Source organism: Anabrus simplex, chromosome 3 (assembly GCF_040414725.1).
Source record: "Anabrus simplex isolate iqAnaSimp1 chromosome 3, ASM4041472v1, whole genome shotgun sequence".
Lineage (NCBI taxonomy): Eukaryota > Metazoa > Arthropoda > Insecta > Orthoptera > Tettigoniidae > Anabrus > Anabrus simplex.
The window spans coordinates 266,230,763-266,254,492 of NC_090267.1; the positions used below are offsets into that span (position 1 = coordinate 266,230,763).

The 23,730-nt window shown below is 40.0% G+C and overlaps 1 protein-coding gene across 1 annotated transcript in view; it reads left to right on the forward strand.

The window, feature by feature from the left end:
• LOC136867211 (uncharacterized) overlaps window positions 1-22,842 on the forward strand; it is a 106,199-nt gene extending 83,357 nt beyond the window's left edge. Inside the window, exons 3-5 of the mRNA XM_067144343.2 lie at window positions 8,919-9,168; window positions 20,804-20,923; window positions 22,398-22,842. Coding sequence (XP_067000444.2) covers window positions 8,919-9,168; window positions 20,804-20,923; window positions 22,398-22,511 — 484 coding nt within the window. The 3' untranslated portion in view covers window positions 22,512-22,842. The remainder of the gene's footprint in view (window positions 1-8,918; window positions 9,169-20,803; window positions 20,924-22,397) is intronic.
• The last annotated feature ends 888 nt before the right edge of the window (window positions 22,843-23,730 follow it).

Genomic DNA, 23,730 nt, shown 5'->3' on the forward strand with positions numbered 1-23,730 from the left:
TTACATTCACAAGTACAATTTGTAACATTCGCTTAGCTCGCCTCAGTTGATCAGCTGATGGGCTTGGCGCGTTTTTCTACAGTACGGCCTGTATACAGTATTACGAAGCTTAGCCTACAAGGAATACAAAGCCTGCTCACTCGCAGTGCTCTCTTCAGTAACAGTGTCCGCCTGGCAGTGCGCGTCTTGACCACTGTAGCGCTAGTATACCACCTCACATCAGTAGTCACTAGCATTACTAATGGGAGTTAAAACCAGCACAAATTTAGCTCTACACTATACTTCCTGTATATTATATACGTTACTGAGCAGAATGAAGTAGAAAATAATAAATGTTCACCTTTTACCCCTAGGAGTTCAATTCAGCTATGGATTTTCATTTCAGATAACACACATACCTGTCGAAATTTGTCTGGCATTTAAAAGGATATAAGGTCTACACTAGATATTTTTACTACTGCACCGTAGATTTTCAGTGAAAAGGAACGACTTTAACCATTTTCCTTGATATTTTCTCCTCATAAATTGTTTTTCTTCTCAAGAAGTATTCTCGGCTATACTCATGTGTCATGCCATTAGCGTAGTTAGTGACAGAGGGGCGCAGAAACTTCTGCAATATTATTCTGCTTAGTTCCTCAGGATGATCACTTTTCTCACACTGTAGAATAGGATTTTTAGCAACATGTGGCAACAGTATTTGGGTTAATGTTTGTGCTATTTTTGGACTGCCCAGCGTTACCGATAACATTTCGTCCCTTACTTGCCCCGGTTTCATCAGCAGTGAAACAAAACTTGGCTTTGGATACCTGAGACGTGAGACTACCTCTGTCTTTGATTTTTATTAATGACGTTAGTGGAAAGGGACTCTGGATACGACTAATTTTATCCACACATTCTTGACATGTACACAACCGAATAAGGAAATTATTATCATCAGATCAGGAGCAATAATAACAAGTAACCTAATTTTTGCCGTCACACTGTCTGCGTATTTACTGTACCACAGCTTATCTGCTTATTGCTTTAATCCATAATTCCCTAGTTGGCTCTTGGCAAGGGAATTCATGGAAACTAGTTCCAGGAACTTTATTTCTAGAGCCTTGTTTAAAAAACGGTATGCAACAGTACACCATTGTAATATAACTGACGTATTTTAACAATACTCTTTTCCCGTTTGCTTAGTGTGTGAATTAAGCCGAAAGTGTCAGGTTCCAAGTCATCCTCAATTTACAAGAGTTTACGCATTTCACATAGGATGGTAAAATTATATTCTGTGACGTTTGCAGCAAAGAGGTGAGTGAAACTTGTTTTATATTTCCTCATAACGAATTATAATCAATTTAGCAAAATCAACATGGTATTTTAAATAATGCATATTAAGATACGTAAAACTGCAGCTGCCTAAAAATATTGTAGAGACTATTTGAGAGTCCGTTTTAGGCAGCTAAAATAACATTTTCGCCCCTAAAAATCCGAGGTCTAGTGATCACTATATCAAGTTCCTGTGCTGGTTGGAAGTGTAGTGTATTGTCTGTATATGAAAGGTAAAGTGTTGGAACAAACACAAACACCAGTCCCCGAGCCAGAAGAATTAATTAGACGTGATTATAATCACCTATCCGGCCGGCAATCGAATCCGGGACCTTCTGAACCGAAGGCCTCAACGCTGACCATTCAGCCAAGGATTCGACCAAAACAAAATCATTATTGAGTTTCATTATTTCTATCTGTATTAACATTCAACTTTCGTAGTGGACACCACCAGTAAGCATACAACGTGTAGAAATACCACCAACCGAAGTGTTCATGTGAGGTTGAATTGCAGCGCCTCTAGCGGCAAATATAGCATCCACAGGGCGGACAGCTATGAGTGGCTATTGGGCAGGCTTTGTATTCCTTGTAGGCTAAGTACGAAGGCAGTGATAAAGGCACTCCGTTCTGACCACTGTGCAGTACTCTTTTAATTTGGCTTGAATGGAAATTGATTTGGACTTGTGGGTTTCAAAGGGTACCGTAGTCGGAAGGCCATCTTCATACTCCTCACCCTCCTTTTCATGTCCTTTGCAAGTGAAAATTTCTTCCATGATTCAATTAAAGAGAAGTGGAGAAAGGCTATCTTCTTGCCTGAGGCCATGAATGTGTCTGTGACGGTTTTTCTAATTTATTATAGCCAAAGATTTTTCATTAGATCCAATCTCCCAGATAACGTTCACGAGCAGTCCACAATCTTCGGAATCGTATGCCTTCTTGAAATCTACAAAGGTTAAGATTTTCCTCTTCTGGTTTCTCATTGATCTTACCTTGATTAATGATTTTGGGATATATAGACTATTTGCTCTGCACACGAATGCATTTCCTGAACTCTGCCTGATATATACCTCTCTGTTTCAAGTCTGTGTTGCAAGGCTTTTAATAGGATTTTGTAGCTGTATGCTGTCACTTTTATGCACAGGGTGAATGAGTGTACTCTTCCAATCATTTGGGATTACTTCTCTCTCCCAAATATGGGCAAATAGTTCCTCTAATTTACTCACCACATTTTCACCAGCATATTTGAATAGCTCTGCAGTAATCGAGTCCTTCCACCGAGCTTTGTTGTTTCTTAGTCCTTTAATGATATATTTAACTTCTTCTTTAATAGGTAAGAGTAAATCCCTTAATTTAAACAAAGGTTCTCCAAAGAACAATTCATCGTCAGGAGATTCACCTTTCGGAAGTTTCTGGAAATAGTCAGCCAAGTGTTCGTAGCTTTTCCTGCTACCAAGGATGAGTTTCTCTCGTTCATTTTTAAAACATAGATTTCCGGGCTGAATCCTTTGATTTTGTTCTTGGATATTCGGTAGAAATCTCTCATTGTTTTTCTCTTGAAATTGTCCTCTATGTGTAGCAGCGTTTCTTTTTTGTACTTTTTCCTCGTATTCCGAAGGATTTTTGCTCTGAGTTTCCTTTGTTCCTTGAACTCTTCGAAATTTTTCTGGTTAGAACACTACTTATTCCATACTTGAGATCGTTTCTGCAAGGCTACTTCGCAATCGCCATTCTACTATGTGTGTCTTTGGCAAAACTTATAGTCTTTTTAGCTGCTTCTTGAATCCTTTTGGCCATTTCGTCTCAATTCGAAGCCTCAAGCTCATGTCGGCACTTCTCAACAAACTCCTGGTTTACCTTCAGTTCGTCAGTCTACGGTATATCTTTCTTGATGGACTTTGGAATAAACTTTATCTTGACACTAATCAGATAATGATTGGAATCTGTGTTAGCCCTTTCTTGTACTTCAACACAGAAGATTTCCATCAGGCTTGATGTGGCTACGTGATCTATTTGAAATTCACCCAACATAGGATTTGGTGAATGCCACCTTGTAATATTTCCTATAACCATTAATAACCATTGCCTCACTGTTGGGTGCCATTTATAATATAATATTTGAATATAACAAAATAATTAATCGAAATGTCCGTAATAAGGGCGCCAGAGTTCACTTAACTGGATCCCTCGAATTTTAATAGAATATAATAATTCTCTCTCCCAGGGTGTACACATAAAGCTGCGTACTGGTACATCTGCTTCAGGCCTTACCCTTACCTTCTGAAAACGACTAAGTAGCTAGGAACTGCACCTAGGTTCATCAATAACTTCACTGATTCTAAAATAACTGACTATATTATGAATAATATCTGTGCATGAGGACCTCATCAACACACCAACATATGCATACGATACACAAACACAAAATACTGCTGGAAGACTCCATATTTATACAGTTATCCTACATTTGTTTTTAAATGCAGTGGGAAACGAAAGTGAAGACTGAACTACCATTTATAGTGAGCCCGATGACCAATAGTTACAAAACATATTTTGGATAAATACCCTTCACTGTCTCTGTGTATCAACACAAATTGCCGCCTATCACCAACACAGGGTATATCACTTTGATACTGTACTTCTTTATCATTGATAACAACACTTGGTTTTAGGGGCACTTTCACAACACTCGCTGTTAGTCTATGCCTTGAAACCGGGCCAAGATTAACGAAAGTTGCCATAAGATATGGATACCAATATCAGTACCTTAGCACAAGAGTTGTATAAGTATTAACAAGTAAACAACACTGCTCACTTCATTCATAATCAGACGTACACTCGTTAGTTAATCTTCACAGTAATTGCCCTCCATAAATTGTCCACTGGACCGCATCCTTCGAAGTTTTTGTAGACTTCTTCTCCCCACCACTTCTCGATATCCAAGTTCCTCCAATAGTAAGCCAGAGATATCCAGTGCCATGGTAACATTGGTACACGTGTTTATGACTCAACCACGCCCAAAGTCTGGCGTGTGAGTACTCATGTGTCAGGTTGGATTCTCCACATGACTCGAAACGTTTTCCTTGTTATTCCAAACCTGGAAATAGCTGTGTGTTTACCAATTGCCTGTACAAAAAGTTACTAATATCTAACAGTGAAAACTTCCAGCTTCAGATATTAAGAATAAAAATACAAATGAAATAATAATAATAATAATAATAATAATAATAATAATAATAATAATAATAATAATAATAATAATAATAATAACATCTCGTAGTTGTGAATACAGTGCGAGGGTGTGATATATACACGTTCTTGAATTGAATGGACATCAACTTGAGATTGAATGCTTTTACTACAATAAGCCATTCTCCATTTCTGTTAGCTCTGATATGCTCAGGTTAGCAGCCAACTATTTTCCTGTATTTTCTATCCTTTCCGACCTTTGCATTGCAGGCACCCATTCGTATTTTGACCTAATGATCGGGGATTTCCAGAAACTCCTTATCAAACAAAAACCAGAATTCCCAGACCTTGTCTGGATTTTTCTTGTTATCCTAATTAATTGGGGCATATCCACTGAAGATCGCGTAGTAGTAGTAGTAGTAGTAGTAGTTAGCATAATAAGTACCACTAGGTGAGGCCGCTGAAGCATATTTTCTTCTTCCATAAGGGCCTGTCCAGCACCATCTCCACAGGACCCCGTAGGCTCATGCTGTTTTGATTGTCGTCTTCTGGAAGGACCTTACTTCTTTCTTCTGTTCCCAGCATTTCCGGCATCCTCCTTCCTAGATATTCCTGATCGCTTCCTTTGACTAGTCCGCACTATCTGAGTCTAGCTTCCTTGACTTTTTCAAACACTTTCAATTTTCCTCTCACTGCCACGTTTCCTACTTTATCAAGTCTTGATTTATTTAGACTATTATTATTTGTACATTCGAGTTTAACCTCCAGAGACCGCGTGTTAAAATTTGATTTTCAATGTTCTTGTTCATCTGACGGCTCTGCATCCTGCCAGTATCTCCTAAGGTCATCAGTTACTAACATTTAAATGGAAATCAGGAACATGTAAAAGGCAAAAAGCATAGAAATTATAATTTAGTCAGTATCATAATGATGCCATTTCTTAAAAGATTAAACATTCTGTAATTGGTCATATTTTGATAATACCGGGTGGACAAAACAGAACTGGCCCAGAAAATATGTACAAGACTAACATAGAATTGACCATTGTTAATGAACAGGAGAACTGCCCATCACAGGAAATGCTGGAACGATGCACCAATCGGTTGCTATCACATGTCTGCGCATGCACATCTCCCGCATGCTCCGTCCCGAGTTCATCGCCGTTATGCAAAAGAAAATGACCATCAGTACGTCGAAGAGCCGTTTCATAATCTCAAGATTGGTGCGTGGTGTGCAATGTCTGGTGTCCGTATCATAACATGATTCTTTCACCAAACTGCTCCCAGTCAAGACACTGCTTAATCCACATGTGGATCAACTTACAGAAAATAAACGACTGTATGCATATTTTTTATCAAGACGGAGCAAAAGCACGCACCGCCCTGACAACCTTGTCACAAGTGCATGAGGTTTTCCGTGAGGAGAGGGCAATCAGCAGAGACAGTCCGATCAAGTGGCCGCCTAGATCGCCTGATCACTCTCCCTGTGTTTTTTTTTTACCTGTGGGGCAAATTGAAGGGTCAAGTGTACTCCAATAATCCTCACACACTCGAAGACCTACAGCCGAACATTGAAAACGCTCTTACTGCTATCCCTCAGGCAGAGCTGCTACGCGTGTCTCACAGTTTGATAAATCAAGCACAGCGCTGCATCAACGTCAACAGTGGCCATTTCCAGCATCTTATGTGATGTGTAGCCTACTAACAGAGGTCAATCCCACCCCAGTCCTATCGTAAATATTTCCCCGGCCAGTTTTATTTTGCCCATCCTTTAAATAGGTTTAAACAATCAGTGACTTCTTTCGCTCTTCTGTCACACGCACCCTTCGTCTTCTTGGCTCTAGTTTCACTTTAAACCCCAGCCAGCTTTTGACCAACACTCTAAGTTGATCCCTGTTACTGCTATTTTCTGGGTTGCCGATCTGACTCAGATCCTTTTTCGCATTTCTCAAACCATTTCGACTTTGTCGCCTTTCGTCTTAGAAAATGACTGATCTTACTCAGTCAGTCATCAGTCACACGAAATATGTGTCCGTAGAACAGTAACATTTTCTCCTTAATTGACCATGTTACCCTTATTGGTTCTAACTTGCTCTATAATTCCTCATTAGATATCAATCGTATCTCCTGTCAACCTAAATCTTCTGTAATACCCTGTGTTTTCTTTTTTCTAGCTGCCTGACTTGTCCTTGCCTAATAAAATAATCAAATGCCTTATCCAAACCTGGGCGTTGGCGACATAACCAATGCTCGCAGCTATCCCAGAAGCCACAGTTCAGTTATATTGAGCCAAAGATGATTTTAAAAAAAATAGAGATGTACTGTTAGTGGAAATTCCGAGTCTTTTCCTAGGAAACCTGTACCTAAAGTTATGGAGGGCCTTTATATAAATGTATGTTTTCTAGTATTTTGGACGTAAGTGTTTGGTCGGCCACATTTAGTGTGAGACTAGCACCTGTTTTATTGGGAAAAATTGCCACTTAGGGGATTGCGGCGTATTTTGCTGTTCGGATTTCTGTATAATCTACACTCAAAACCTCTACTCTTCCTGAGGAGGCAATCTATTCCTTTAATTATCATTTGCCAGTAAATCTCATCTATTGGGCTATTATGTTCTAGTTGGAAATGTTTCTTGATAAATTTGTAAACTTCTGCTTATCACTATTAGCATATGGATAGCCTATGTTCTAAGTAATGGGGTCGTCTAACCCAAAGTAGATTTATTTTCTTTTATTTTGATTCAAGGTAATGTTTTACATTTGCATGTAGATTACTACTGCATGTGTGCTAAGTTTCCAAGGATTATATTCGTTCCTCAAGAACTAGTGTTTGTATATTTCTCGAGCTGTAATTATATTTGGTTAATGCGGTTTATTATTGTTATTTGTGTTATTTTTAGGTTAACATATTTATTTATTTTATTTTTTGCTAGTTGTTTTACGTCGCACCGACACAGATAGGTCTTACGGCGACGATGGGACAGGAAAGGGCTATGAGTGGGAAGGAAGCGGCCGTGGCCTTAATTAAGGTACAGCCCTAGCATTTGCCTGGTGTGAAAATGGGAAACCACGGAAAACCATTTTCAGGGCTGCCGACAGTGGGGTTCGAATCTATTATCTCCCGAATACTGGATACAACATATTTATTTATCCTCATAGTATACATTTGTTTGTTCTCACTTTAATTAATGTTTGTTAAAAAAAAGATAAAAATATCTTGAGAAGAACATAATTTATCGGTTTTTAAGATACTGGTACCGGTATGTTGATTATTAATATTATTATTTTAATTTTACTATCTCCATCTACTCCAGAGATCCTTCGTTTCTTATACCGCCGTAACAATTTTTCCAGTATTTGATCCCACAGTAAAAATCCGTGTCTCTCAAAAAAAAATAGTGGATACCAAACTTCCTTCAATAATTTCAAAACTATACAATTTAACATAAATATAATAAATTACTTGAAAAGAGGGAAATCCAATGAGTCTGCCCAAATATCATTCAAGGTCAGACAGCACAACAGTGAGTAGACGCCGTGAATCACACACGAATGTGTGTAATTGTTCTCGAATCACGGTCTATCGGCAGGCCAAATGCTCGGTCAGTCTAGTCTATAGTCTATAGTCTCCGCGAAGATAGTGAAGTACTGTCTTTCCACCGCATTGTAGTCAGGGTCACATGGTCAAAAACTTTTTATCTGCATTTATTGAGGGGTTCCGAGATTTCCCTTTTCTGTGGAAAGTAAAAGTAAAGAGTGGGTTCATCCATAAGTAAATAATTGTGCAGTTTGTGTGTACACTTGTAGATCTTGCAATGTATGTACAGTATGTGGGCGTAATTATTCAGGTTCAACTACTCTTTCCTCCACACGTGAGAAACGACGAACGGCGACCTGCCCGTCGCTTTTCGCAGGTAGCGCTAAGAGTTATGCAATTTAAGAAAATCTTACATGTACACTACTTTGCCTAGCATTCTGCATACAATATAGAATTCCGTAGCGAAGCGCATGCACATCAGCTAGTATTTAAATAAAGTCTATTTTGAATTTAAACAATGTTGCATACATATAGGAGCAGAATATTTGTCCTTTTCGCTCTAACGATAGTTCCCACGGTTTATGCGACAAAATGTGTTATCTAAAATGGATCTGACCTCATCAGTTGGGTAAAGCGGAGCTTTACTGTAATGTCATTTGACAACATTCGCAAAAGGAAAACCCAGGAAAAAAATGTTTCCAAACCTAAATTCTGCGCATCCACTTATTTTTAACACCCATGCGCAGTATTCTATACCCGAAAAACCTGCGGCCTTGTTTCTGACGCAGTCCCTGCACATTGTTATTATTGTTATTACTATTATTATGATAATAACGTAATGCAGTTCAATGGAGATTAGTTTAAAACTGGTTTGTTCATTTGCAGCGAAACCAAAGACGGCATACTTCTAAGAGGAAACGTGACGTACTCGTCAGGGATCGTCAACAGTATTGACACCATTGTAGAGTACCTGCGGTTCCTTCAAACCGACCTAGATGATGAGAAGGCGACCATATCGGCGGCCTTCGAGATGCCCAACATCTCTGTAACGTACTTGATGGACTCCAAACTGGAGAAGCATGCTTTCCATGGAACCTCCATCAACGTGTATCCTATCAACAGATGTGAGTTCTCGGTGAGTACAGTGCACCCAGGCACCGGCGTCGTTAGCTGTTAACTACATTAGGCAACATCCAAAATATCGCATGCGTAAATTATTTTTTAAATTTCTTTTACAATTTATTTTACATCGCACTGACACAGAGAGGTCTTATGGCGACGATAGGACAGGTAAGGCCTAGAAGTGGGAAATAAGCGGGCGTTAATCATGGTACAGCCCCAGCATATTCCTGGTGTGAAAATGGGAAACCACGGAAAACCATATTCAGGGCTGCCGACAGTGGGGCTCGAACCCACTATCTCCCGGATGCGAGCTCACAGCTGCGCGACTCTAACCGCACGGCCAACTCGCCCGGTATATTTTTTAACTATATTTATTTGTAAAAATAAATTTGAGGAACTATCGCAACGTACGTGCTGGAAAAAACTATTATTCGTAATCATACAAGTACGACTTCATATTGGTTCTCCTAACTCCACTGTTCTAGATGAAAAGATAAATATGCAATACCGGTATACCCTCCCCTATGAAGCATGTGACCTTGCCGCGGTGGGGAGGCTTGCGTGTCCCAATGAAGCAGATAGTCGAGCCATAGGTGGAACCATATCAGATGGGTATCTGTCGAGAGACCAGACTAACAAATGGTTCATCAAAAGGGGGGTAGCAGCCTTTCGGAAGTTGCAAGGGCGGCAGACTAGATGATTGACTGATATGGTCTTGCAATAATACTTAACATGGCTTAGCTGTGTTAATTTAATTTAATGTTATTTTCTTTACGTCCCACTAACTACTTTTACGGTCTTAGGAGACGCCGAGATGCCGGAATTTTGTCCCGCAGGAGTTCTTTTACGTGCCAGTAAATCTACCGACACGAGGCTGTCGTATCTGAGCACCTTCAAATACCACCGGACTGAGCCAGGATCGAACCTGCCAAGTTGGGGTTAGAAGGCCAGTGCCTTAACCGTCTGAGCCACTCAGCCCGGCCTTAGCTGTGTTGATACTGCTACATGGCTGAAAGCAACGGGAAACTACAGTCGTAACTAACTCCCGAGGACATGTAGCTCTCTCTGTATGAATGATGTACTGATAATTGCTTCCTCCCAAGTAAAATAGTCCCCCATTCGGATCTCCGGGTGGGGACTACACGAGAGGGGGCGATCATCAGGAAGATGGATACCGACATTCTGCGAGTTGGAGCGTGGAATGTTAGAAGTTTGAATCGCTGTGGTAGATTAGAGAATTTGAAAAGGGAGATGGATAGACTAAAGTTAGATGTAGTTGGTATAAGTGAAGTACGTTGGCAGGAAGAGGATTTCTGGTCAGGCAACTACAGAATTATCAACACAAAATCAAACAGGGGAAATGCAGGAGTAGGTTTAATAATGAATAAGAAAACAGGGCAGAGGGTAAGCTACTATGACCAGTGTTACCGTGTTTTCATGGAACAGAGAGGTGAAAGAAGGTGCTGGTTTGAATAAGTATATCTACAACAGTCAAAAGATTCATTTAAAATAAAAATTAAGGTTATATTTCTTTTCAGATATTAAGTTTAACAAACAACAAGATTTCAGGAACAGAGCTAGTTTTGTACAAATTAGAGAAACAAAAATCCTAGTACTGGTTAGTTACAATTTGAGCTCCCTATTTACAGAAGACCCTACATCACTAATGTTGCATTTAGACAGATAGTCAGGGAAACGAATCTCCCAATTTCTTTTACAGGATATTTAAAACACAATTTTCAAGAGCACTTTGCTCCAACGGTTACAGGTTATGACCTTCCAAAGGCACCACTCAGTATTTACAGAAATATCTTTTACCTTATAAGATAAGAGCCTCTATGCTCAATAATTATACCAAAGAGACTACACTCCCACACCCTTACAGCCTACACAAAGGTAACCTTTCAGTTAAGAGATTAGAGCATCGTAGCTCAATAAAATTTACACTTTATGGCCTCTCTAGGCATAACCTACATTTAACAATACCGTATCATATCAATTTTCTTTTACATGGAAGAAATAATACAGTGGGTATCGAGTACCCATTCTACTGGGCCTTTATGGAAAGCAACAGGTTCAATTACTGGCCTCAAAATCAAAATGTATGGAGGCGGACACTTGCGCTCCTTGAAATCAAAGATTAAAATCCTACTTGGGCTTGTGGCCCGACGATGCAGAGGCTAATTCCACACTACTGATGTGACTAGATGGACAAGTTAAATTACAATTTACAATACTGAAAACAGTTACAAAATCATAGTCACCTCAAGATTAATTGAAGGGGAATTCGAGAGGGTAACACACTCTCTATCCCCAGTTTTCAGTTTAAGTACTTTTGATTTACTTGTACTTTTACATGAGAAGGAAGAAATTCTACATTTTAGAAAACTGACTGTTTCATAGTAATAGATTGGAAACCTACCCTTTGAGTCAGCTTGCAGAGATAACTACTGAGATAGAAAAATGGTGGCCATTACATTAGCTGATGTTCTGCCTGCCAATGGATGAGGCCACCACCTCCTCTCTTAACACACACACTCAATAACACAATGATCAATAAGACAAGTTAACTCAAAAAGGTGTCAGCTTTATACCCAAGAGGAAGATTTGAGAAAGCTCTGGACTAAAACCAGACACACCCTCTCATTTGATTGGCAAATAAAATATGTACAAGAGAAATATAATTAGCTGAAAAATAAATACACAAAATTAATGATTGGCCAGAATCCAACATTGGCGGGATGAGTAAGAAGAGTTGAAAACCTAGAAATATCAAAAACAAAGAAAGTCAATTCAGTTCAGAAAACCTATAAACACAAAATTTCTTTAAATTTCTAGTTGTTCCACTTTGCACCAGAGTGCATGACATCAGTTTCTTTAATAGGGACATCTTTGGAAAAAAGTCCCAACTTCTTGAAACAGCTGTTGCAACTTTGTGTGTTAGATAGCGTTCTTCAAGGCGCTTCATTTAAATGCATGGGGTTGAGGTGTACCTCCCTGTACAACCAGCATGGTGAAAGGATAACTGTGATCAAGATAAGACACCAAGCCAATGCCCACCACAATAGTGCAGGTCTCAATGCCTACGAGTTCAGTGGATTATGAAGAAATCAAAAGAATATATGAAGAGATAGAAGATTTAATACAATATGTAAAAGGTGATGAGAATCTAATTGTGATGGGAGACTGGAATGCAGTCATAGGCCAAGGAAGAGAAAGTAATACATACATACATAATGTAATATAGAGAAGGTAATACAGTGGAAGAATTCGGATTGGGACAAAGGAATGAAAGAGGAAGCTGGCTGGTTGATTCTGGACCAATCATAATTTAGTCCTGGCTAACACTTGGCTCAAACATCACAAATGACGGCTGTATACATGGATGAGACCTGGAGGCACTGGAAATTATCAAAGAGACTTCATTATGATTAGGCAGAGATTTAGAAACCAGGTGTTGGACTGTAAGACTTTCCCAGGAGTAGACGTGGACTCTGACCACAACCTGTTGGTCACGAAATGCCATCTGAAGTTGAAGAAAGGAAGGAATGCAAGGAGATGGGATCTAGACAAGTTGAAAGAAAATAGTGTGTGAGGAATTGTTTCAAGGAATATGTAACACAGGGACTAAATGAAAAGGATGAAGGAAACACAGTAGAGGAAGAATGGACAGTCATGATGAATGAGATCAGTAAGGCTGCTGAAGTTAGGAAGAAAGGAAAGATCATCTAAGAAACAATGGATAACTCAAGAGATACTACACCTGATTGAGGAACAACAAAAGTACAAGAATGCAAAAAATGAGTAGGGCAGAAAAGAATACAGGCAAATAAAGAATGAAGTAGATAGAAAGTGCAGGACAGCTAAGAAAGAATGACTGAAAGAGATGTGCAAGGATGTTGAAGGTTGTATGGCCCTAGGAAAGGTACATGCTGCATAGAGGAAAATCAAAGAAACATTTGGAGAAAGGAAAAGTAGGTGCATGAATATTAAAAGCTAAGATAGAAAATTATTCTAGGGAAAGAAGACAAGTCAGAACGATGGCAGGAACATATCCAACAGTTGTATCAAGGTAAAGAAGTAGATGATAGTGTTCTGGAACAAGAAGAGGCTATTGATGCTGATGACATGGGAGACCCAATTTTGAGGTCAGAATTCGACAGAGCTTTGAGAGACCTAGGTAGGAACAAGGCACCGGGAATTGATGACATACCCTCAGAATTACTGACTGCCTTAGTGTGTAAGATATATGATACAAGAAAAGTGCCATCTGATTTTCGGCAGAATATTGTTATAGCTATTCCCAAGAAAGCCGGTGCTGACAAGTGTGAAAACTACCGCACTATTAGTTTAGTATTTCACGCCTGCAGAATTTTAACACGTATTATTTACAGAAGAATGGAAAGGCAAGTTTAGGTTTAAACTGAGTTGGGAGAAGATCAATTTGGCTTCAGAAGAAATGTGGAAACATATGAAGCAATCTTGACTTTATGTCTGATCTTAGTGGACCGAATTAAGAAAGACAAGCCCACATACATGGCATTCGTAGATCTAGAAAAGACATTCAATAATGTTGATTGGACCAAGCTGTTTGAGATTCTGAAGGTGATTGGGATCAGATACTGACAAAGGAGAATTATCTACAATCGATACAAAAATAATTTTGCAGTAATAATAATAATAATAATAATAATAATAATAATAATAATAATGGCATATGGACTCTGGAGAGGCTTGGTGCAGGTCTTTTTCTCGTAGACAGCCTATTAGGCGACCTGCATGTCTGTGAAGAGAAGGCCCTACCTAGGATGATTTCTAATGCTGAATACGCCACACACACACACTCACCCAGCCGCCAGCCCCAAAGCCATTGGAATTAACCAATTAAGGTTAAAATCCCCGACCCAGCCAGAAATCGAACCCGGGACCCTCCAAACCGAAGGCCAGTACGCTGACCATTCAGCCAATGAGTCAGACAGTCTGCAGTAATAAGAATCGAGGGCTTTGAAAAAGAGGCAGCTATCCAGAAAGGAGAGAGGCAGGACTGCAGTTTGTCCCCTCTCCTTTTCAATGTTTACATGGAACGGGCAATAAAGGAAATCAAAGAGGAATTTGGAAAGAGTATCAGAGTTCATGGAGAGGAAATCAAAACTCTGAGATTTGCCAATGATATTGTTATTTTATCTGACTCTGCAAAAGATCTGGATAAATTGCTGAATGGTACGGACAGAGTCTTGGGGAAGGAATATGTTATCATTGGTTGTAATTCGATCTGAGTGTATATAACTTCTTCCTGCACACACTGACCAGCTCAACTCAGTTTATGGATGTGTTTACGATGACTAAACAGACCAATCCTGGCATAAAACATACACTCACAGAAATCACACTGAATGGATGGAGGAGGGCGGGGTTGTAAATGACTGAGTTTTCTTGCTTGTCACTTGGCCTTTTGATGTCTGCGGCATTCTCTTTTACACAAGTTGACAGCGGTATATATAATGAATATAAGATGAAAATAAATAAGTTACTTGGGTAGCAAAATAACTAATGATGGCAGAAGTAAGGAGGACAAAGAAAATGCAGACTAACACAAGCAAGGAAGACCTTTCAAGAAAAGAAATGTGTTCACCTCGATTATTGATATAGGAGTTAGAAAGATGTTTTTGAAGACTTTCGTCTGGAGCATGGCATTGTATGGAAGTGAAATATGGATGATAACTAGCTGAGAAAGAAAGAGAATAGAAGCTTTGAAATGTGGTGTTACAGAAGAATGCTGAAGGTGAGATGGGTAGATAGAATCACGAATAAAGAGATCCTGAATCGAACTGGTGAGAGGAGATCGATTTGGCTAAATTTGACCAGAAGAAGAGACAGAATGATAGGGCACATCTTAAGACACCCAGGACTTGTACATTTAGTTTTTGAAGGAAGTGTGGGTGGTAAGAACGTTAGAGATAGACCAAGGTACAAATATGACAAGCAGATTAGAGCAGATATAGGCTGTAGTAGTTATGTAGAAAGAAAAGGTTAGCACAGGAGAGGGTGGCATGGAGGGCTGTATCAAACCAGTCTATGGGCTGAGGACTTAAACAACAACAACTGGTATATTCATTTATGCCAACATATTGCAGATTTATTTGAAAAAAGTATGTACATTTCTCTGCTGCACGGAAAAACATAGTATCATGGATATGTTTTGGGGCTTAGAAAATGAGAGAACGAGTTCTCTCTTAGTAGCCTCATACAACAAGCAGAGGGTACAGATAATGCTAATAAATTAATAAAATGTGTAGCACCATGATCTAGGTCCAACAGTATCCAGCTGATCAGCACACAACATTTCCATGCTATGTCACAAGATAGCCCCTCCTACCAAGACCCACATCCAGCAAAATGGTTGCTGACTTAGTCCATAATGTTACGGCCATAAATATTCAAAAGAAACGTGTTATGAGAAAAAATCTGCTGCATTTGGTGATTTTAGCATGTGTAAGGGGCTTTGCTTTGACTTAGATGAAACGCCAGTCAAGAGAGTGGAAACTTGTTTATCTCTTTGAAGGGCAGGCAACACACTAACTACCTAAACTCTCACCTCAAATGAATAGTGGTTCCATAGTGTAACCACCTGATATTTATTTGTTGCTCTTCACAGGCAGAAGCTGTTGTTTGAAACCACCTTCCACATAGTTTGAGATAGGATACAGAGATGGCAGCAGCAAGAATGTGCACTCTGTATAGCTCACATGTGTTTCAAGCCACTTGTAAAGGACAACTTTAACTGTGCTCAAGCTGGTCGTACTTCTTTCTTACTTTTATATTAAAAAAGCGAACTGTAACTACATTTATCAGTTTTAGAACATCAATAGTAGGTATATATATGATACAATGTAAATTTTAGTATAATTTTAACATTCTTGTTGATAACATAGCTTCTGTGCTTGGTGATTACACACTTAAGAAAATGGAAATTGCAACACCATGAAGGCATTGGTCGTTTGTATTGATTTTCAAGATATGGAACGATGCCATGTAGTTTTGTAAACGATCAAATTTTCAGACCCATTGGATTCTTGCTACAGGTCTCCCCACGTGTTTGGTCGCGGAGGAATCAACTCCAGTATACAGACTCTGGTGTAGCGTAGTTGACTTGCAGTCTGTGCAGCGAAGTGTTCCCCATCAAACATGCCTCAACGACAGAGAAGAGCACGCTATCAACAACTGTCGCCGTTTGAGAGGGCTCAGATAATTGGGCTGTGTGAGGCTGGATTATCACTAAGGACTGTCGCTGCACATGTTGGCCGACAGGCCTCTATGGTACAACGTGTATGGCAGCAGTGGTCAAATGAAGGTACCCACACTCGTAGACCTGGCACAGGCCCAGCATGAAAGACAACTGTGAGAGAGAATCGCTGCATCATTCGGATGGCCCGGATGGAACCCCATGCAACAGCAGTGCAAATTTGAGCATCTGTGGCACCCCACATTACACAACAAACAGTTGGTAATCGCCTGCATGCAGCTGGCTTACGAGCCCGTATCCCTGCAGAAGGTGTTCCATTGACCCCACAACAGCAACGTGTAAGGCTGGCTTGGTATCAAGAAAGATCGATGTGGTCGACGAATGGCATAGGGTCATCTTTAGTGATGAATCGCGCTTCTGTCTTGCCTGCAGTGATCGCCGGAATGGTGTGCGCTGACGTACCGGGAAGAGGGGACGCCCAGATCTTATTGTCGAGAGGCACACAGGGCCAACACCAAGCATTATGGTCTATTGGCTTTAATGTGAAATCACAATTAATGCTTGTTGAGGGCACTATGACTGCTCGACAGTACGTTGATAGGGTACTCAATCCAGTGGTTGCACGCATCTCCAGAGAAGCTCTCCATGACATCACAACCTTAGAATGGCCTGCCAGATCCCTGGACCTCAGTCCTATTGAGCATGTGTGGGACATGATGGGTAGACAACCGGCCAACCGTTCTCAGCCACCCACAACTCTGGAACAACTGACCCATGCAATGCAGCAAGCATGGATCACAATTCCTCAGGAAGCGATCTAGGGCCTTATTGACTCCATGCCTCAACGCATTCATCAATGTATTGCAGCTCGTGGTGGGAACATCCTGTATTGATTGTTGTCCAAACTTGCGGTCAGAGGGACCTGAAAGTATAATCTTTGAATCACAACCAAACACTCATCCTGCATGTTCAATTGCAGCAATGTAGTACCACTCCTTCTGGGTGTTGCAATTTCCATTTTCTTCAGTGTAGTATGTGACCACCACCTGTAACAGATTACTCACACAACCTCATTTTTTTCCAGTGTGTTTTGTGTCATAATCTCTCGGTGAGCTTTATATTTGATGTGTACTGAGTATGACGAGCCAAATAATGCATGGTTTGAATGAAGGAGAGATGTGGACTGTGTAAGTGAAGAAATACCTTCCGATGGAGAGAAGGTATTTGATTTACCTTTACTTCTTCACGAACTACAACCGTAATTCCTCATTGTATGGTGATAAGTGAAACTGATGAAGAAATTGTAGCTGATCGAGCTTTACCTGTAGTAGGAGTACGTAAGTTTCTAACTCTACACACCATACCCCGATGTGGAGTAAAGTTGATTCTATTCAGTCTGTTCCAAAATTCACAGAATATGCAGGTGTTGCTGATCATAAAAAAGCTATTGAATCTCTAACTCCATATGTACTTTTCTCACAATTCATTTCTGATGAGGTAGTTGATATTATTGCTTTTCAAACAAATCTATATCACACTCAGATTGGAAAACCTTTCACTCCAACTAGTGCTGAGGAAATTAGGGTATTCTTGTAAATAAATTTATACATGGGCATTGCCAAAAAAACAACACCTACAGTATCCCCTGCCTGTCGTAAGAGGCGACTAAAAGTGGCCCCAGGGGCTCTGAACTTTGGAGCGTGGATTGGCGACCACGGGGCCCTTAGCTGAGTCCTGGCATTGCTTCCACTTACTTGTGCCAGGCTCCTCACTTTCATCTATCCTATCCGACCTCTCTTGGTCAACTCTTGTTCTTTTCCGACCCTGACGCTATTAGGTTTGCGAGGGCTAGGGAGTCTTTCATTTTCACGCCCTTCGTGGCCCTTGTCTTCCTTTGGCCGATATCTTCATTTCTCGAAGTGTCGGATCCCTTCTATTTTTCCCTCTGATTAGCGTTATATAGAGGATGGTTGCCTAGTTGTACTTCCTCTTAAAACAATAATCACCACCAGCACCACCACCACCAAAAAAATAGTTATAGGGATTACTCGTCAAATGAGCCAGATCCCCACAACAGCTATGTGTCACAGCTTAGGCCTATGCCTGTGTAAAGATTCAGTTTTCTACTCTGTCATATTCACCTCAATGATAATCCAGTTCAGCCTAGTAGAGACAGTGCTAACTATGACAAACTGTATAAAATTTGACCTCTGATTGATTCCCTGTCTAAGTCCTTCTGGGAATGCTATAAACCTCCCTGCAAAGTTGCAATTGATGAGGCAATTGTAAAATTGAAATGACAGACAAGCCTGTGAAGCGGGGATACATGATCTGGATGTTGTGTGATGGATCATATTATATTTTAAAATTTCAGATATACGCAGGGAGAATGGGGAAGAAAACAGAGACAGGGCTAGGACAAAAAGTGGTCCCAGATTTGGTGAGTGGAATGGAGGGGAAAAACCATATTGTTTACATGGACAATTACTTCACTTGTCATGAACTGTTCAAACAAAGGAACATTTATGCACGTGGCACAATAAAGCCAAGTAGGAAAGGACTTCTGAAGCTCAAAGATGACAAGAGACTGAAAAGAGGGAATTTCAATTTCAATGTCAGTGACTGTGGAGTTTGTGTGTATAGGTGGAAAGACAAAAAAGGGGTAAATTTCATTTCTTCTGTGCGCAAACCATCTGATGTATCCAGTGTATAGGAAGGAAAAGGATAACACTCGGAAAAGTATTCCTTGTCCTCTTGGGTTGAAGGATTACAACAGTGAAATACATTTTATTGACAGTTGTGGCAGGTTGAAAGGAGATAACCAATCAGACAGGAAAAACAAAAAAATGATGGTTAAGATTTTTAAGATTTTTCTTATATTTTATAGACTGCAGTGTCATGAACACATTTATTATGTAGGCTACAAAGAATTAGATATGTCATACCTGAGCAACAAGGATATTAGACGTGAGGTTTACAAAGGTTTTCTTGCTCCTCGCTTTGTTCAAATGAACAGAATGCAGGGAAAAGGTGAATCAAGAAAATCACCTACTATTATTATGAAGCCAGGAAAACCCAATGTTCACAGAACAATACATCTTGAGAGCAGCAGTCATCAACTCCAGCACCTTCAATCACCAAGGAAATGTGTACTCTGCAGTACAAATAAGACACCAGTGCATTCAAGATGGCTGTGTGTCATATGTAATGTTCCACTCTGTCTCAGGAATGGCAAAAATTGTTTTCAAGACTCTCATACCCAACATTCTTGAACGGTTTTCTATTGATATTGATTTGATTCACCTTTGTTTACACTGCACTTGGTTACACACAATTTTTTTTATTATCTAAAGTCACAAAGTGAAGTTCTCTTACCAAGGCAGTGGTCACACAGTGTAACTACCATTAACAACACCCTTGCTATACACCCGTATGCAATAAAAGTGTATAAAACTCATACATTTTGTTATCTATTTGAACTAACCCATACAAAAACTATTAACTTGTATAAAAGTGTTATGTTTCTTTTCCTCTCTGGGGGATATATTTTCCTGCCTCACTTGCCCCTCAATGAGTTATAACATGGCATCATTTGTACCTACTGTATATAGAAGGCAGACTTCTGGCACACGGTAATTACGTGAGGAAGATGTACTATTTATCGTATGCCTTCTAGTACCGAGAGTGCAGTGCAAGTCTTTCTATTTGATTCCCGTGAGTGACCTGCACATCTGGATGTGAGATTATGATAATGAGGTACGGAGAGCAGGAAACCTGGTGTTGGCATGTAAATAACACCAAGGGGTCTGCTCAAAGCTTAACATGTCCATCCTCTGGATGAATCATCATCGATAACGTCATAATATGCCCTCGCTTCATATAGACACTGTGGAGAGGTTTGGAATTGGATCCAGGCTTCTGGCATGCAATCCAGTGATTAGAAATTGTGTACCACCACGTCTTCTACCCTGCCGGTCAACATTCTGATAGTGAAATTGTTTCGACTAACGGGACTCAAACTGGCTAACCATAGCGTCAGACCCTATAGACTTGACGCTTTAAAGATCATGACCACCACGTGGATAGAAAGAAGATGACGAAGACTTAGTGTAGTATACTGTACATACCGGTACATGATGAACACTGGTTGCCTGGTTACTACGGTGTCGGTTTTCTGTCCACCCAAAATTGATTACGCTAATTCCAGATAGACCCCACCCCAAAAACATATGCATGTTAACAATAAATAAAAAATAATCTCAATATTACACCAGCTGGCAGTTATCTAAGAGACCTAGCAAGTTGGCCGTGCGGTTAGGGTTGTGTAGCGGTGAGCTGTGCATTTGGCACCTTATTCTTAGAGATTCGAACTCTTTGGGCTAAGAACTATGTCTCCTGCTTACAGATTGTGAATGACTTCGTGAAGAATGAGGTTGGTCTTGGATATCTCGAGACATGGGACATCAACGCACCGAAGCCTATTCAGGATCCGGAAAATGACATTACTATAGCACTTGGGAAAAGGGTAAGTTCACATTATGTATGTTCAGTCCGTCAGTGATTCTGCTGGCGGGATCCTCAACAGCTCTGCCATCAGCTGTCATAGACGGCCTAGGCATCACTGAAGAAGCGTACTAGGGAAATGAGGAGTGAGGTAGTTTCCCGTTGCTTTCCTCACCGAGCCAGAGTTGCTATTACATATCAGTCTGCCAAGCCCCCTGAAATTCACACACCAACCTACCCTATGAGCAACATTTTCACACCATTCTTAGCAGGGACTGGCTGCGTAAGGATTGGCATTACTAGCATCTCTCATACCTCAGTCACTTTCATATTGTCAAAGCCAAGGATAAGACAGTGACAGATCTATGAAAGTAACAAAATTGCTCTAGCCTATACCAGAAGACATAGTGCACTGCAAACACTAGGTCCTGCCAGCAAAGGCATAAAGTTCACATTATTTCATGATTATTATTATTATTATTATTATTATTATTATTATTATTATTATTAGATGCAATAATCCATGTTCAATAGAAAAATACAACGGGCTCTAGAAAAAAAAAACATTCTTGGCCATTTTAAAACCAAAAATGCACAAGGAGGTATAAATCTCCTTTTGTGCATATTTTATCATTCCATTTAGCTGATTTTAATGGTATTTACAGTGGACGGAACATTTTAGTACCTTTCTTCAAATAAGCCATTACTGATTTTAAAAATATGCAATTAAGTTTACAGAATTTACATTTTGACACAAAACGTCTCTACCTTATAGGTCAGGGAATCGAACAAAAAAGGCCCCAACTAGATATCTTAACGGTAGAGAAGTTGTTTCTACCTTTCCAGGGGTTTTAAGAGAAAATCACCACTTTAAGAATGATTTTGGAATTAAGGGCTTTCAAACAAATAAAAAGAAATTAAAATTGGCCCAATAAAATTCTAGAAATCAGCATTAACAACTGAAGTCTTTATCTTTCATATATTTTTGTTCCTATTAGTACGTAGTAGTTGTACCATAGCGAGTAGCAGAATATGTGCGTACAAACTTCCTATTTACCATTGCAGCAGTGGTACGGCAGAGTGCATCACTATAACTGGTACAGCTCCAACCGGGCTTCATCTTAATTGGTGTTTATGTAGTGTAGGTAGGTTCTTGCTGGAGTTTTTAGTACAATTCAGATACTTCTCTACGAGTGCTATTTCGACGGGAAAGACGTCATTCCGGGGGCTGTTTCACATTCTTTTTAACTTGTTCTCCTATGTGACTAAAGCTCCTTTCACACTACACTCTAGGATTCAGGTCTCTGAGTGACTGGGAACCTAGGCCCTGGGTATGGCCCCCTTCTTTTCGTAATGACTGAGGGGAAGAGATGTGCAACCATATGCACAGGTATTTCTAGCAAGGGTACTATGCCTATGGCAGGCAAGGTTTAACACCTGTATCTTAGATTCTCCTCTCTCTTTGTTTATTATCATGAATTTTTTTTCTCTTTCAGGCTAAACTCCATTTTTCAACGATATTCTGGGACGATGTTTCAAGCTGGTTGAAGGATCCTTTCTACTCAATGTTGACATCCATCGTGCAGTCCATTGAATTTCCCATCCAATGATTTATGCTCCAGAATGGTATAGGTCCTCAAAATGGCACAATGTAGTGTGAAATACATGCTGGATAGGTTTCAGAATCTTGTTTTGCCAAACACACACAATGTATAGATTTTAGAATTTTGATTTAACAAACACATTCAGAATTACAGAACAAATTAAATCTCCAGCAGCTTTGTATCTAGCCTGCTTGTGAACAAGGGCACATCATAAAATAATCAAACTGAGATAAATTGATAACATGTTGAAGCTTGTTCCATGTCTGAGATCATGCTTGCTTTTTGTAAGGCAAAATGTGTAATGAATTGTCCTCATAAAGTGCTCCAACTAAATGTATTTTTCCATCTATGGTGGCAGTGAAGTCGCACACTTCTTTCTGATAGTTATCATCACCATGTAACACTAAATTTCTTCGTTGGGTCAAACAGTGTAAGTAATATCTATGTCAGTAACATGCTTACCACAGTGGTAATGGATCTTCTGATGCTTAATTAAAACATATGACTGGCACATCAATCATATGTAACAGACGCCATTATTTCCGATAGGCCACATCACAAACATGGGAGGCACCTTTCACTTCGGGTTTGGCTTCTTTAGTTGTGTTAGGCTGTCTCCTTGAATGAATGGTAAGCATACTCTTGTTTGGTTCAGAAGACCGAAGGTCTGATGCCCAGCCAGGCTAGGGATTTTAACTGAATCTGCTTAATTTATCTGGCTCAGGGACTGGAAGCTTTTGCTTGTCTGAAGACACATCTCTTCATCTACATATAACACATTACACTCTGCTCCATCCTTGGAGTCTGTGAAGTGCCAGTGAGAAAATGTGTCGTCCGCGCATAGATGGTGTCGGTTGTCTGGTCCAATGAGGCACAAGGCCTTGGATGGAGCAGTATGGAAGGGAGGCATGACTTTGGTTTGGCTTAGCTTCCCACATTAGATCAGTAGTTGTTCAGCTGTTTGGCTCCACCCATCGTATTTGCTCTCTCACCTCCTCCGTGTGATTGAAAGGCGCAGACCTACTTTTCCAACTCTGTGGACGGAGAATACCTACCTCCACAGGAACATGAAATAGTCAATACATTGGATTTAGGAAAGGCTTCCAGCCCTAAAACTGGTCCAAACCTCAAGTACTGACCTCAGTAAATTGGGCAAAAAGTCCAGAGAGAAGTATTACTTTCATTAGGCTTACATCAAATGGGATTTCATACTAGTTGTATCTTT